Below are 16509 nucleotides of genomic sequence, written 5' to 3'. Positions count from 1 at the left end.
GGTAAAGCATTGACCAGGTTTAGTCATCGAGGTTGTTTGAACTAATGACTAACCTTTTTTTTTAATTCGTTCAAAAAGTAGTTAGGTGCCTGAGCAGAGTTATGTACGCTATGTATGACACTCACGCCCAGTAACCGCCATTGAATAAAACGATCATAATTCACTGAAGGAATTATTTGAACCGCACCACAATATGATGCAATTGTGAACATCACCTAAAAATATTGAATTTTTTTAGACCTTGTTTGAATAACCGAAGGTACATTGTTTAATGCCCGTTATCAGGCAATACCCTGTCATCACAATATCAAGCAGTTTCATCCCAGATCATAGCGACCTGAACATTTAATAAAATGCTTGTAGGCCCTGAATGCATAACCGAAAGTCCATCTGTTGCTTTTCCTGCCGATTAACAGCTTACGTATTAGTTATGTATGTTATGACAAGAATTAGAAATTTATCTCTTGGAGCTACAAGAATTACTTTTTACTGCCACGTACATATCAAGTATTTTTCTGCTCTTGCACCTCTTAATCATATTTCCATGCCTTCAAGTTTTTAAAGATAAATAAATCCAGCTATTTTTATCCTACAAATAATAAAATTATTATCTTACAACACGTAAGCTTAAAAAATTAGTAAAATCAATTCTCATTTCGTTCCATCATATGCCTTGACAAACGTACGCATGTACGCACATACATCGACGCCATATGATGAGCGGGAGATGGTCATGGTTCGCTCAAATAACAGCGTCTGCCTCCAGAAGCCTGCTGGCCAGCTGTGTTTTTCGGTCTGACTTCGTATATTCGGCCTATCGTGCAATCGACTCCCGCAATCGGCTCGTGAATAGTCGCTGAATGCTGTTAGGTCGCCTCTAAGCGCGTGATTCGCCCCTAAGCCGAATATAGTGTCACTGAGCCAGCGGCTGACAGGTATCAAAACTTTGATAGGGTTAGCAGATGTTACTGTTGAAGTTTGCTTTACCGCCGCTGAAACATGTTTTACCGCCATGAATGAAACGTTCAAGGATTCATTCAACGCCCAAAGTTAAATTTTGAAGTCTCAGAATTATCTCGTAGGCCTGGAATGCTCGGCTCCAAACCTACGAAGTTATTGCGGCTCTAATGAGAACTTCTCGCAAGAAATTAGCCCGCAATTAGCGAGGATCTGTCGGGCCGTGACGCGTAAATTTGGCTTCTGTGCATTAAGTCACGTAACTTATGTGTCTGATTGGCCGTGACTTGATGCACGGCAGCGATTGCAGATTTGTCGGGAGCTTTAGGTGCTTTATAAATCCTACTAAAGTTTCTAGATAGCAACTTTTATACGAAGAAGGCTTGTCACAGTACGTTGGTCTGGATTCTTGTTCGTGCAGGAGCCGATATGACTGCTCATTGTTGTCCCCTGTTGGCAGTTACTGAAACGTTCACCTAAAAGCCTATAGTTCGTAACAAGCATATCCTAGGAAGTATTTGAAGATCGCATGAGAAGAAACCTAAGCCGTGCACGCATTCACTTATACTGTATGAATGTCAATACCTGAAGATGTCTGGAGACGATCATACGAGAAAATTGCAGCTGGTAACAGTTATTGCCTCCATAAGTTACAAAAATACATGGAGGGTTATTTTTTCTTTAATTTCGAAAATCCTAATTATGTTTCTTAATTTAATTTTATTTAATTTATCCTATACATTTTTAATGAAAGTTGCGTTTGGAAATTTCTGCCGTGACTTGCCCCCGCTGTACTAATAAAAGAGAGGAATTGCATTTTGTCTTCCAGTATGAAAGTATCAGAAAAGATCCAAGTCTCGGAACAGAATCATATCTGAAGTCAAACATATTAAGCTCAAGAAATTGAAGATATTTAGCAAATTCGCTGTTCTTATAACGTTCACTCCAAGACAAGCGGAGCCCTGTTCAGACGGCCAGTTTGCTGGAGTTAGCCAGGCTAATTGCAACCCTGACTCATGATAACTTCTGTATAACTTACCAGCGTCTCGGGGAGCTAAAGGCATGTAACCTTCCTGCCACGGGACTTTGCTTTACATGCTGTCACTGCTCAGATGTGTGACTTTGAATGCAGTATATTAATCCCGGCACATTCGTTCGATGATATCCGGTTAGACTTCGTGTTGACCTCGGTTCATAAGAATTTTATTTGCCTTCAGTGTGTCAATTGTCACTCTAATCTTAGATCTTTTTTCTCCAATAAAAGACTTCTCAGTTCAATGTCTTCTCAGTCGACGTACCGCAACGTCACAACATAATTGCGCAATCCGCAGTTTGTTTTGCGAGAGCCAACGATGATTGATTCTGTAATTTTGTCTAATCTGTCCGTTCTCTGATATCCCTCTTGGAACGTTGGCGTTAGTAAATTTCATATTTTTTTAAACATAAATGATAGAAAAGGTGATAATGCGTATGGTGCGATACAACTGAAGTAACACACAACTAATTAACATTGATATTGATATGAAGTTCGATCATGTTACGAATTAAACAGCCCTGGTGCTTAGCCTTATAAGAATGTTTAGCCTTTCATACGGCGATGTTTTAAGTAGGAAAAATTATCCAGTTTTTAGTTTCCTAGAGTTTGAAAAGTCTTGTTTATATGTCTCCAGAAGTTGATGAACTTTGCTCTATTTTCCGACTATTTTATTTTATATATCAAATGATTAAATGCGTTACACTATGGAAGGTGAATAGGAATCAATTAATTCACAAGAAGTCCAGTTGGATTATAGCAGTTTCAGTAGCTGAAACTTCTAATGATGGGGAATATATATTTCCTTTAATAATAGTTAGTTTATTTTAAAAAAATTCTGTATTATAAAAAAAATTTGGATTTTAACATGGCACTGAATCATAAAACAGTCTACAGTTGATTAACAAAATGTTTAAGGTCACATCAGTGATCAACACAAGAGAAGCTGTAAATAATCCTTTGTTTTTTTGTGTGTGTTTTAATATTGATCAGACCTTTGAAAAGTTGTTGTTCTACTTTCGGAACTTTTTCTAGCTTGTCGCTTAAGTTCAATTCAACGCTACAACTATAATTTATTATCAGAATCGGTTGGCATTGAATCAAAGGTATAGTCAAATGGGGTAAGACAGGATCGCAGCCTTCATGGGGTAAGAAAGGACCGGCCCATGGCATGCATTCTAATTGCACTGAATTTAATTTGATGGAAGAATATGTTAGAGCAATCATTGCATGTCATTTCAGTGTTTCTTTCAATCCTGTTCTGCCAATGATGATTTTTTGTTTAATTTGTAAAGAAAACCTATGTAAAGAAGGGTCACAAAATAGTTAACCCCTATTTCGGAAATAAGCTCTGTCTGATTAAAAAAATATTTTTGGCCAGGTTTGTGGATGTAGTCATGTAACCTCAAGTAACAAGCAACTTTTGAGATATACCAAGAATTCCTACCTGCTACCATCACTGCCTGCAGACATCTATTCTAAAATGGGGTAAAAAAGGACTGGACATGGGGTAAGATGGGACCACTAAATCATCCTGTTTTACCACACAAGTGGTCCTATCTCAACCTACAAAAGGTCCTGTCTTACCCCACAAACGGTCCTATCTTGCCCCCCACAGTTTATCAAAAATTGCTTTTGAATGAATATACTATTTTGCATAAGTATACATAGAGTATTTTGGTCAAAATTTTCATCTTTTGCTCAAAATAACCATTCTAACTTATTACCTTTTTTAATTAGAAAAATTTAACATACTATTGTATATTACATTAATTAAGGGGATGGAGAAAGTAGAGATGTCTCTTCCCATTAGTGAGCTGCAGAACGCAAGAGTGGTTGTTTTCCCAGCATCAAGGATGTTGGAAAAACAAAAAATTTCTTTTAAAATTTTAATCTCGAAAAAGGCATTTTTGCTAAAATACTAGAGTTTCTTGCAAGTTTCTCCAACTTCCTGTTGTTTCTAGCAAAAGTAATGTATAAAATGATAATTAACTATGCCAGCTATATAATATCATTCATATTTTGTGCTTAAAAGACTAAATGGATCATACGGTCGCGTTTAATGTCAGGGTCTCGTATGAGCAAGTAGACTGAAATGTTGCCTTATATTTCTTCAATATACAATTTTCAATGTTACGTACTCATCTATATACACTACTTACTGACCGTAATCACAATAAATAATAAGAAAATTTTTTTGTAAGTGCTTTAAAAAAATGTGATGTTAAAGGGTTAACAAAGTTTTCTCGTCGCAAAAACTGTAATGTGACATTAGAGTCGCCTTCCTGCAACAAAAAACAGTAACAAGTGGCTGTTTAATTAAACGATGTGTTTCTAGATGGATAATATTGAATATCAGGTTTGTAATTTTATTTAATACTTTGTAACATAAGAATTATTTACCAGTTGCTTCTGTCTTACCCTAGCCTGATCCCATCTTACCCCAGTGGGGTAAGATGGGACCAGCTCACTTATGTCCCATTCGCATCATATTTATTCTGTTGCCTAACCACATTCACTCCCACATTGTGTCACTCTCTACTGATCACAAACTTGCCTGCGCCCAACGTCTCAGCTTTCATCCAAACACCTCTGTTCCCTAATTGTTCAGGTGCACTCCATATATTCTATACATGTGTTCCTTCGTGCAATCTGGATCAAGGTAGCTTAACTCTTTCTTCATGTTTTCTCAAATATTCAACTTTCATTTCTACTAGCCTCTAGAGCACCTTCCCATTTACCTCTTTCCTCATTCGCTCATACATTCCATCTTCTCTTGGTCGCCCCAGAATGCACACCACAGCCACTGCCATGTTTTTACCATGTGGTTGTGCTTATGGTTTCTTCCCTGGTTGAGCTTGTGATTTCTTTAGTTTTATCCACTCCAATTTCTCTCAGGCCATCACCACCACCATGCAGAACAAGTAGATGCCATATTTAAGCTTTCAGATTTCTGTTTGACTACTTCTGTTCTGCTGAAGCTATACTGTTGGTTATGGGCAGTCATTCCACGTATTTCAAAACCACAGACTTCAGGGTTGCTGCACCTTTTTGGCTTTTAATAATTTTTATCAATAATAACAGTAATAAGAATATTACTAATAACTAATATAAATAATATTATTAATTAATATTAATAATGTTAGTTAATATGTTGACATTAATAATATGAATTGACATGCTAATATTTACCCCATTAGCCATTAATATTAACTAATATATATATATATATATATTGCCTTCCATCCGAAAATAACTGTCACAATTCAAAGTGCGTTTTTAATGGCCGGACTTCTCACCAACGTAGTTAATTAATTTACATTATACATGAGTTATTATTCACTCAGATTTCTCGTTTACAAATCTTATCAACTGCCTGGCCCAGAGTGAAATTCTCGTAAATCCATCGAAATACTCTAAATATTAAAATCCAATCGGAGGACAATCCAGTCTTGTTTCATGTTGTCTTCATACATTGCAGTCATGACTAATGTCACATGTCTGACTGACTAATTTCGAATATAAGTGTTACTAAACTGCTGGCAATTGTTCACAGCACAGTGGGCTCTGTTAAGGAGACATTGACGATCAATTTTAGCGATTAAAAAAACACTAATGTCTTCCCAGCTAGTCTCGGTTAGCGTGTCAAGAAAAGGTTGAACATTAAATTGAATTACTTGCTTCCAGAGACTATATACGCTCTATATATATTTGGATCGAATTGTCGTCTTAAAAACTATGAAAAGAAACACTATTCAAATGATATAAATTGAAGGTATGCAAGGCCTCAAAACAATTTTGTACATACTGCGTACTTTCAAATTTATTACTCAACAAGTAAGTTTTTCACCTTTATTTGATCTATTTTATTTTTCTGAAAGATTCTTGTTTGAAATGCGATAGGCTAATTCCCCTTTTATTAGAGTGAAACTTTTTGAGTACCTCTGTATGCGTGAGTTTTGTTCGTGTCAGAGAAAAAGAAGGCGCGAGCCCCGCCATTATAAAGTTGCATGCGTGTCGTTCTTGTGAATGATTGACATGCGTTGTCTGTGAACGCTTCTATCGTCAATGTCACGAACTGTTTCTGCAGCGACGAGCGTGATAGGACGTATGGCGGCAGGGAGAAAAATACGAGAGTAAATCTTGACAGGATGTTTAAATTTAACATGAGTAAGACAGTCAAGATAGAGTTTGTTGGATCAATTATATACTGTTTGACAATAATTTTTACAGTGCTAAGGTTAGTGTTTGGTAATGATCACGGGGTATTTACATGTAAAAAATTGAATAAAAAAACTTATATCAAAATATTGGATGATTTTCAACAAAATTGTTTGATTTTATTCGAAATTTCAATGCTTCGAGATGAATTCACGCTCAAAAGCTGTGCTTAGTTAACAGAACAAAATGCATTAGGTGTACTGTTCAATAGCCTATTCTATACGATGCTGCAGATTTGGTCACTTTTTGCAGTGGAATAAATTATTGGTCAGCTGATCGGGTGACATTCTTCACGTTTCTTCGAACATATATGCTGATATGGGCAATGATTTCTAGTTGCAATAATTTAAAAAAGGATTAAACCGGAATATTCTGAAAACATGCGCACTTGTGGGCTTAATATTATATTGATATAACACAGATCTCTATAATATTAATACATTATATTTCTACGAGTATAATCCAGTTTTCGGGAAAATATTAAATGTCATTGTGTGTTCCGATCGTTTTTCGCCATTGACAGAAATTATCGCATGCCAAACTTTGGGTTCGGTGCCACTCTCTGTCAAAGTTTTGCACGATCTGACCCGAAAGTCGTCCGCGCTTCTGACTGATGCAGAAAGTTGTTGCATATGCGCGAATGGCTCAGGTCCTAAATGATATTAACTTTTTATTTTGACCTCTGAATGGATCTGGCCATAACGTTAATCAATAAATCGATTTCACCGTATAAAGTGAATTTGGGATGCTTAACAAATGACCATGAGGCTTACGTTATGACATGAGAATCATTATATAGGGTGCGGTTATATTAAAGTTTCAAGTTCGCTTCTTAATTGTCTTCTGAAGGTCAATGATAATCTTTCCTTCATGTGTCTCTGTAACCCTCTACCCAATCCAAATTGTGTTACTTCTGATCGGGTATTCCTAGACAATCCCAGTAAAAAGTTAGTGCCAACATTATACCTACAGCCCCCTGCCAATCGGCAGTCGCGTGAATGCCGTATCACTGCAACGGCAGTCATGATGGGAGCGTTTTGGCGTTTTGTTATTAATACCCCATGGATGCTGCCATGCTGAACAGTAACGTCTAACATTCACTGCGCCTTCCCTGCCTCATGTGCACGCTTCTGGCCGCATGCCTTATTGCTGGCTCTCTCACGCTGCCGCCACACTACCTGCATTGGGCATCGTGAAGGCGCTGTTTTGTGCAGTCGCTCGACGTGTGAATAAACAACTGCAGTGAATTACGCGGCTATATTCATATGACTGGACTCCCATTTGATGACAGCGGTCGCACGGCGGTGCTGTGGCACCCAGCAGGTGCTTGAACTGCCATGACGGCAGTGAATGGCAGCATTACGGTAATGACGGCTAAAATTCAGTGCCATCGTTATGAGAAATTATTATCTGGGCCCTCTTTTCAGTACCCCGATAATTGTTTCCTATTGCATGTGACAGGAATTATCTTCTATCACCATGATTACTTATGTCGCAGCAAATCAGCAACTCTATCCTCGCCAATTAAGTGGGTTAATTGAGCCAGACGCTATCAGTGCTTGGTTTTAAAGAATTAATCTTGCTGTAAGTCAAGCGTGTTTTCAAGGTTTTTTTATATGGCGATATGGCAAAATTCCTCAGTACTTAGATTTAAAATTTGAAGTTCTGAAAATCGAATTTTTTTAGTCAGGCGCTTTTTAATTTCGCGCCTAATTTTATATAAGCAAATTTATTTGGCTCTCCCATTAAAAGCTTTTGAAGGCGTTTTCTTCTATCTGATAAATTGACACAGTCTTTTTAGATAATTCTATGCTCGTTTTCCCTTAATGAAAATTTCTAGAATAATTTCACCTTAAAATTTTGTTAACATGTCTTAGTATTTACTGCTTTAAGAAAATTAAACACAACAATACGAGGTATTTTTGATGTGCCGCAGTCCCGCCATCGCCCCCCGAGATCCTCCTGTCCAGCGGCCAGCCCGTCTACGGCGTCGTGGGGCCCTACGACGAGGGCAGCCAACTGAGGCTCATCTGCGAGGCCACTGACGGTACGTAGACAGGCGACGTGACAGACGTGGCGTAGGCGTGGGGCCACTGACGGTACGTAGACAGGCGACGTGACAGACGTGGCGTAGGCGTGAGGCCGCTGACGGTACGTAGACAGGCGACGTGACATAATAATCTCAACTTTTCTTCTTTTCAAGGGAGGCTAAGGCAATTTAAAAGTAAATTAGAAGTTATTTAATTGAAGTTATTACAGATTTATGCAGGTTATGCAGTGTAGCCGCAGCTCATTAACTTTACACAGATAGTTTATTTTTAAGACTCGTATGACAACATCTGCTTGAATAAGCAGACTGCCGACACGTAACTCGGCCGGCCACTTTTCCTGCGTCTGTCACCAATTAAAGTCGCATTACCTGTTCAGTGTTCCTAGTTCATATTTTTTCTCATGTATTCAATTGATTATCTGATATTTATTCGTCACAACCTTGCCAGCGTTCCTGTTATATTTTCATTTTCTTTATTTTGTGCAGACTTATTCAATAATTGCAACTGGTCTGTTCCTTCACTGTTAAACCGACGCAGCGAAATTAGTATACAATTATTGAACCTTCTCTTTAGCTTAGTGATCAGCACCTCATGCAAGAGCAAGAATTACTCCTGAACAGTTCTAGGCGTAGCAACCTTTTGAGGAAGGCGTTACATTCAGGTTGTGGAAATATATTATTTGATAATTAATGCAAAGGAAAGGTTCAACATGATTGTAAAGTCTCCGTGTCGTTATTGTTTGTACCCGCGCTTTAGCTTTCTCTTTATTTCGCTTCTGAGCTTTGGAATCAAATATGGATTGTAAAAGGAATTGGTGCAGACGTCGGGCGTGACGTCTGCATGAAATAATAGGAATATTATATCATATGTACCTAAAGTGTATCTATAGCAATTTATTGTGTAATTAAAATATTAAGTGATACCATGACAAACACGAACAATATTATATTTATTTGTACTCGCTCACTGGTGTTTTTCGAATAATACAAGCTCAATTTTCTATAGTGCATGATGCTCTCCGTTCTATACTAATATAGAGAATCGTACGTATATTTCCTTTAAATCGAAGCTGACTGAATGTACAGAGAGCGAGTAGTGGTTAGCTTTGTTCGATGCAGAGTATAATGTTAATGCTGGTCTCTGGAGGTATAATGTTTACCTAACGTCTCTACCGACTAACGGCCTCACAAAATAGACATTGTGAACCACAATTTCATAAACAAAAAAAATATTCTGATTTAATAATGAATCATGCATATGCTAAGAAGTTTGACATTGAATTCCAAAGTTAACTATTTGCGTTCGACCTGAAAATATACAAAATGCCCATAGTCATTAAATGGCTCAATATTAATCCAGCAATGGTTGAACAGAATTTATAGCATTTTACGGTGGTCATGAAAATATTGTGCAGTAGTAAATGTGGCAGTCAATCTTAACAATTTATAGGGTCACAGTACCTTAGAAAAGAAGTCGCAGAAAAGGAGATCTCGTCACCCATTTCCAAAGGACAGGTCATCGCAAGCCCCCACCCTATATATTGCTTGTAATGGCTTATCGATATATTTGAGTTGCTATTGAGAGCACAGCAGATATATTGATGCCGATATTGGCTTCTTTATAAAGCCAGGAAATCGCCCTCACGACACGTAGTAGCGACCAGCCTTGTCGGAACCACATTTGAAAACTTCATATTTTCCCGGACTGCTCATTATCCGCATTTTTTGTATGCGAGTTTCATGCACGTCGTGCTCATTTCTGCCGCAAATATTGGCTTGTAACTCAGTGACACCATGCAGACAAGGTCGTCAACATCACCGCTGAATGCCAGTTCACGGCTGAGCTAATTGCCTGCCTGATTAGCTGGCCGTGTGTTGCGAGTGTTTTTCTTGCATCAAGTTGTTCAATTTTGCGAAAGATTAAAGACCTGATACGCAGGTCAGGGTTGCATTTACTTCTACTTTATTGGTCAGTATTCCAATGGGGGCTTTATATTTATGTAGTGAAGCATTGCGCAAGAGTAGCTGGTTATTTATCGTCACTTTATCATGGCGCGAAGACTGTATCAATAACCTTTGGGCTATGTTAATTATTCCGAAGCCTTCCATAACAATAGCAGCAACATCTCGGAGCTGATTGAAATGTTTCAAACCCGAAAAGCTGCCCATAGGCTCATGACTTAATAATAGACCTGACACTTGGGGAATATTCGTTTCCCTAGATGCTGCTTTAACACATAAATGCCCTGAAAATTTATTTTGTAATGACGGTACTCTAATGCGTTCGAGTATATAGCAAATAATGCCCATAAGTTACAAGCAAGCTTACTTCCACCTGCAAAAACAATCTAAATGAGTTGAGAGGAGCCAATTGTACGTATAGTAAGATTCATAATGTAACTATAAACAAATCACTGACGGTGTTTTTAAACATCGCATCGGCCTTATGCTGCAATTGCTTAGCTCCAGAATCAGCTGGACAAAGACACATAACGAGCTCGTTATACCCAGAACGACCCCGCTTAGATACTCGACACTCGACTTGGGTACCTGACCATTATTTTCGTTTTGTCAATGTTGGATATAAAAATAAAATAATCAACTCAAAAGCTCAAAACAAACTCAAATATCTTAAAGCAAAAACGCGAAGATTTGAGGATACCAACCATATATATGCTGCGGGCATGATATATAAATACACAATTTTTGCGGGTAGACCTATAACATCTGCCTGTGGTAAGTAAATTTACGGATTATTTTCTGCCTCCTATCTCAAAAAATCTAAAGACATACTTGAGAGACAGTCATGAACTACTAAATCATTTAAAAACGCTAAAATCTCACACAAACGTCCTTTTAGTATCCATGGATATTGTGTCCATGTATACCAACATCCCATTAAGAGGAGCAATCGACGTAAATCTGAAGGCCTACGATGCTAGCGTCTTTCCATATGAAATTAAAAAGAACAATACGATGGACTTAGGGAAATCCTACCGCTGATTCTCGGAAATAACTTCCTGGAATTCAATGGAACGTTATACAGGGTGTCCCAAAAAAAACGATACCCAACTTTGAATGGCTGTAACTCGAAAAGTAATAGAGTTAAAAAAATTTTAAAGGTCAGAATTTGTTCCCTATGTTTTTCTGCATCTCTCCACCAAAAATCAGACAGATCGATGTAGCCATAAGCGTTTGATAGAACTTTCAGTGACATGTGCTAAAATTGTGCTAGCGCAAAGTTTTAGTAAGATCATTTTGCATACTCATTACGTTGTCTTGACATGTTTCTTTTCGTTGTTTTATTTTTTAGCGCATTTTCTCATATATGAAAGAATGCACTATTGTGCTCGCCATGTCCGTCTGTCCGTCCGTCCTGTCCGTCCGTCCTTCTGCCCGTCTGTCTGTCCGTCCGTGACTTCATGTTTTCGTCGACGAGAAAATGCGCTCTCTGTCACTCACTGCAGTGAGTACTGAGTTACATTTTTTGTATCTTTGGTGAGGCAAAAACATGGCAATCTTTGGTGAGAGACAATCTTTGTTTTTGAAATTCTCTCTCACCAAAGATTGCCATAATTGTCTCTCACCAAAAATTGCCATGATTGTGTCTCACCAAAGGTTGCCATGATTGTTTCTCACCAAAGATTGTCATGATTGTGTCTCACCAAAGATTGTCATGATTGCCTCTCACCAAAAATTGCCATGATTGTCTCCCACCAAAGATTGTCATGATTGTGTTTCACCAAAGATTGTCATGATTGCCTCTCACCAAAGATTGTCATGATTTCCTCTCACCAAAGATTGCCATGTTTTTGTCTCACCAAAGATACAAAAAATGGAACTCAGTACTCACTGCAGTGAGTGACAGAGAGCGCATTTTCTCGCCGACGAAAACATGAAGTCACGGACGGACAGACGGACATGGCGAGCACAATAGTGCATTTTTTTCATAAATGAGAAAATGCGCTACAAATCAAACAGCGAAAAGAAAACATGTCAAGACAACGTAATGAGTATGCAAAATGATCTTACTAAAACTTTGCGCAAGCACGATTTTAGCACATGTCACTGAAAGTTCTATCAAACGCTTATGGCTATATCGATCTGTCTGATTTTTGATGGAGAGATGCAGAAAAACATAGGAAACAAATCCTGATTTTCCAAAAATTTTTAACTCTATTACTTTTCGAGTTACAGCCATTCAAAGTTGGGTATCGTTTTTTTTGGGACACCCTTTATAAGGAGGGAATTCTCTTAGCTCAGGCATCTAAGTGTTCACCCGGGATTGCTGATATATGTATGTGTACCAACTCTCATTGCGGAGAGAAACTTTATAGACAAAATTCTCAAACTTATTATGTATCGGAGATACAGAGATGACATTTTCATCCTGAGCAAAGCAGTAGAGGATGACCTCAAAAGGTTCTTCAAAACACATTACACTAGTCATTAAAATTCACGATGGATATCAGCAATCAGGAATTAAACTTTCTCAACCTCACTCACAATATATAAAGAGAAAAACTTCAATAAGGGCGGTATTATAGATACAAAAACTTATAAACGTCCATTCAAAGCAACAGAAACGTTCCAGTATGTTGAGGCCCTCATTTTGTCTGATAGGTTTTGTGAAAGGCGAAATACTAAGGCACAAACGAAACTGCAACAATTAAAGTTCCAGATATTGTTGAAACTACCCTAATCTTCTGCAAACATCATGAGACAAAGAGCCTATAGCAAGGTGCGTCTCTTGGAGCAACTTAAGGAGCCCCTAAGTGGTAAAATCATATCAGAAAAGTCACAAAAAGCTACCTTTTCTTTAAATAAAATATTACCCACAGATATTAACAAACGACCAGAGGCGAGCCCTGTTGAAGCATTGGCACCAGATAGAAGGAAATGAGGATCTTCGATCACTCTTCCCGATACCGCCTACCATCTCCTATATAAACGTTGTGTAAGAACCATCCGCTAGTTATTGGAGTGTAAACACAGAAAACCAATTACATAAAAACGAAGTTAACCTCTTATAAGCATTAACAACAGTCACAAAAAAATAAATTGAAAAATCACAAGGGCCTGATGAGTAATGTATTGACGCCATCGTCCTAAAGATCTGAAGTATAAATCATTGTTACCAAGAAAATGAGGCGTTTTAATATTATTCAACATACGAAACAAAACTACCATGCAAAAACAAATAATCTTTTATGGTTTGTGTTATCTGCAATTGGAATGCAGATAACAAACAACAGAAGGAAAAAATAAACCACATATCGGTACCTATAAAAGCAAACCAGCTTTTTATTTGACTTGGGATTTTCTAAAAATAGCAAACGGGACGAAAGGCAACTGGTCTCCTGGGTGTCTCCTCCTTTACAAACTATTATGACCCGATTACCTCGTATGACGCTGGAATACAGGATGTTTTTTTATTCATTGACTTAAATAAAAAACGGAAAACAACTCGCGAGTCATCTAATAATTAGTTACCAAACAGCTCTATTTTTTTAATCTATGCTTAAATTAATTACTCACATGAGTAATATCAAAGCCGCTTATTTCCACAGGTGAATAAATTAACAGGACTGCCCAGTGTTTCAATGAATAATCAATTAGAAGATGCGCACTTAATTGAAGCACTTTTCGCGGTTGTGCGTCCATTTGAAATTCGGTGTCACCGTCAACTTACGTGAGAACCCTGAAATTATAGATGAACCTTATCAGATTATCATTTGATCAATCAGAAGTCGCTCGATAGTCAATCAAATGTCGGTTGCAGGAATGTGAGCTACAAATTATTACGATATACAAACGTGACTACAATGGCGTAATGTCCTCAGCTCTAACTACTCATTTGCACACCTGTCATGTGCCCTGACTTTCATCGAAGAAACACGTTCATTTCACGCGACAACGCTGCTAACGAAATGTTACTAGTTAGCAGATAATAATTTTAGAATTTAGAGGGAAATCAATTATGAAACAATAAATCAAGTTTGTGGACGGTTTTTCACCAAATTAAATGCACGCATTTGAACAACTTTTTCAGGAAAATAATAATAAATAAGTTGTGGCTTTACTTCATGCGACTTCTCAAGTACGCGGTGTCACTCAACGTCAATCATCGTCATCTTTGACCATTGGCATTAACCAAATTTTCAGTAGCCAGGCTCGCCGTATGGCATGAGAAATTGAAACTTTAAATATATCAGTGTCTGCAGTCAGTTTTTTGAAGACATAGGCTATGGCACACTGCGCTCGGCCGAGTCGTGTACTGAATCATATCATGAGTGTTCCGAGCGTCGGGTGAACTTTTTTCCCAGACCGTTGAAATACTCTATTCTGTTTTTGGTTTAATTAAACAATAAATTCAAGTAATCAAGGCTCAATGTGTTGATTCTCACCGGTTTATACATCAAGCAGTTATCTGATGGGCGGAAAATTTAGAACATATTAAATTACGGACATGTTCATGAAAATCATAGCAATAAGTTCTATTCTTTCGTCGAGAAAAACTCACTGTTGGTCTTCTGTACCGTTCACCTGTCACGCGATGCTTTACATCAAATTTGCGGTTAGGGGTCAGGTGGGCTGGTGCTGATTCAACATTCAATTGAATCAAATAAGACGAAAAGTGAAAAACTGCATTGATTTTCTCGTATCAACAGACTCAGGTTGAACCAGAAATGTCTCTCACTGTGACACGTAAAAAAGTTATGCACGTCAATCATGTCAGAGTTCTTCAATATGTAATAGAAGGATTGGAGATGTCTTGTCTAGCAATTATTCTCATGTGACGCAATTAAATTTTACATTTTCCAAAGAATTAATTTTTTCTGATATCGCTTTGTCAAATCTATTAACCTATTTCATAAGCATATAGAACGAAATTACGTATATGTAGAATGTTTTTAATTTTTTTGTTTTACTTCATTTGCTTCAAATATTCATGATTACTAAATTGTAGTATAAATAATATTAAAGTAGCTATTTAAATCAATGGCACAATTAAGCCGTATTTTCGTACGATTGACTCATATGTTGTATTTTTTGTAGTTAAACTACTAAATTTAATCATGCTGGGAATAACACAGGACAATCGAGTGAAATTCCACTAATTTGTCTTAAAACTGTATTATTTATCGTTTAACTATATTTATGCCCTCAAAAAGTACGAAGAGTGGCATGAATCCCGGAACATGTCCAGTTTAGCCAGAAGCGGATAAGTAGCATTTGTTCCCTGAAATAGGATCTATAATACCACAGGCCTGAAAGATTAGGTTCACGTTACATTCATGCAAGTTCATTTTAAAATGAATGTGAACTGAACAAATACTGTTGTCCAGCAACTTTTCAACTACAAACAATCTTTGTATCTGACGAAGGGTCTCAGCTTTTCATTTTCCTTTGCATTACACTCGTGAATTGGATTGAAAATTTAGAACATAGAGAATCACCGAAACGTTTCCATTATTTCCAGATTATTGAAATTTCAACTTATTTTTAGTGTTCGTATTGTTATGCCAGTTTCATATCATACTTGATTCTAAATGGGAACAAATTTTTTAACTTCATGTAACAATATCGCGTCAATTCTGGTCGAATCCTGCAGTGATTTATTTCTGCGTCCACTTTTAAATCTCCGTGGAAAAAAATTGTGTGTTAAGAAAAATTCCTAACACACAAGCTGTCATTTCTCTAGAGTCTAGAGAGAAGAATCGCTTCATGCGATAATTTTTCAAGAAGTCTGCAGTGTTCACAAAAAAGCTTTCTAGGCGGTGCTGGTTTTTTGATGTCGTATTTTGCTTCTTTCAGACTGAGTTGGCATTGAGAAGCTGACTTTATCCGTATTGTACTTGATTCAATGTCTGATCTATTTTTGCCGGTTCTTATACGTGTTCCAGTAGCCAATTTACCACCGTAATTTATTTAAATTATTTCATCACCACTTTACATAGGGGTTATATATTTGTTCACTTTCGCAGAGTATATTTACGCTATTGTAATGAACGCGGACTCTGTGATTACTGACATTCCCCGGGATTGCGCATCCTATGTTGTCAAGGGAAAGCGTCCTCAAGGAAGGCTCAATACGGACCAGGCCTTGTGGCATTTGCATTGGTCGTCTATTTTAGAGTTCCAATGCTATTCTCCAAGTCGTCGTGAATGTCAAATTAAGTGGCTTCCACTTTATTTGGTCTTCCCACAGGCGTCTTAAACTTGAATCGTCCTATTCCTGGACATC

General features: G+C 37.6%; 1 protein-coding gene across 1 annotated transcript in view; it reads left to right on the top strand.

Moving 5' to 3' along the window:
• The window catches only part of LOC108669124 (synaptogenesis protein syg-2-like), a 30963-nt gene that overhangs the window by 7820 nt on the left and 6634 nt on the right, over window positions 1-16509 (top strand). Inside the window, exon 4 of the mRNA XM_047880775.1 lies at window positions 8148-8258. Coding sequence (XP_047736731.1) covers window positions 8148-8258 — 111 coding nt within the window. The remainder of the gene's footprint in view (window positions 1-8147; window positions 8259-16509) is intronic.

Source organism: Hyalella azteca, unplaced genomic scaffold (assembly GCF_000764305.2).
Source record: "Hyalella azteca isolate HAZT.00-mixed unplaced genomic scaffold, Hazt_2.0.2 contig6188, whole genome shotgun sequence".
NCBI classification, from domain to species: Eukaryota; Metazoa; Arthropoda; class Malacostraca; order Amphipoda; family Hyalellidae; genus Hyalella; species Hyalella azteca.
This window is presented reverse-complemented; position numbering and strand designations above follow the sequence as displayed.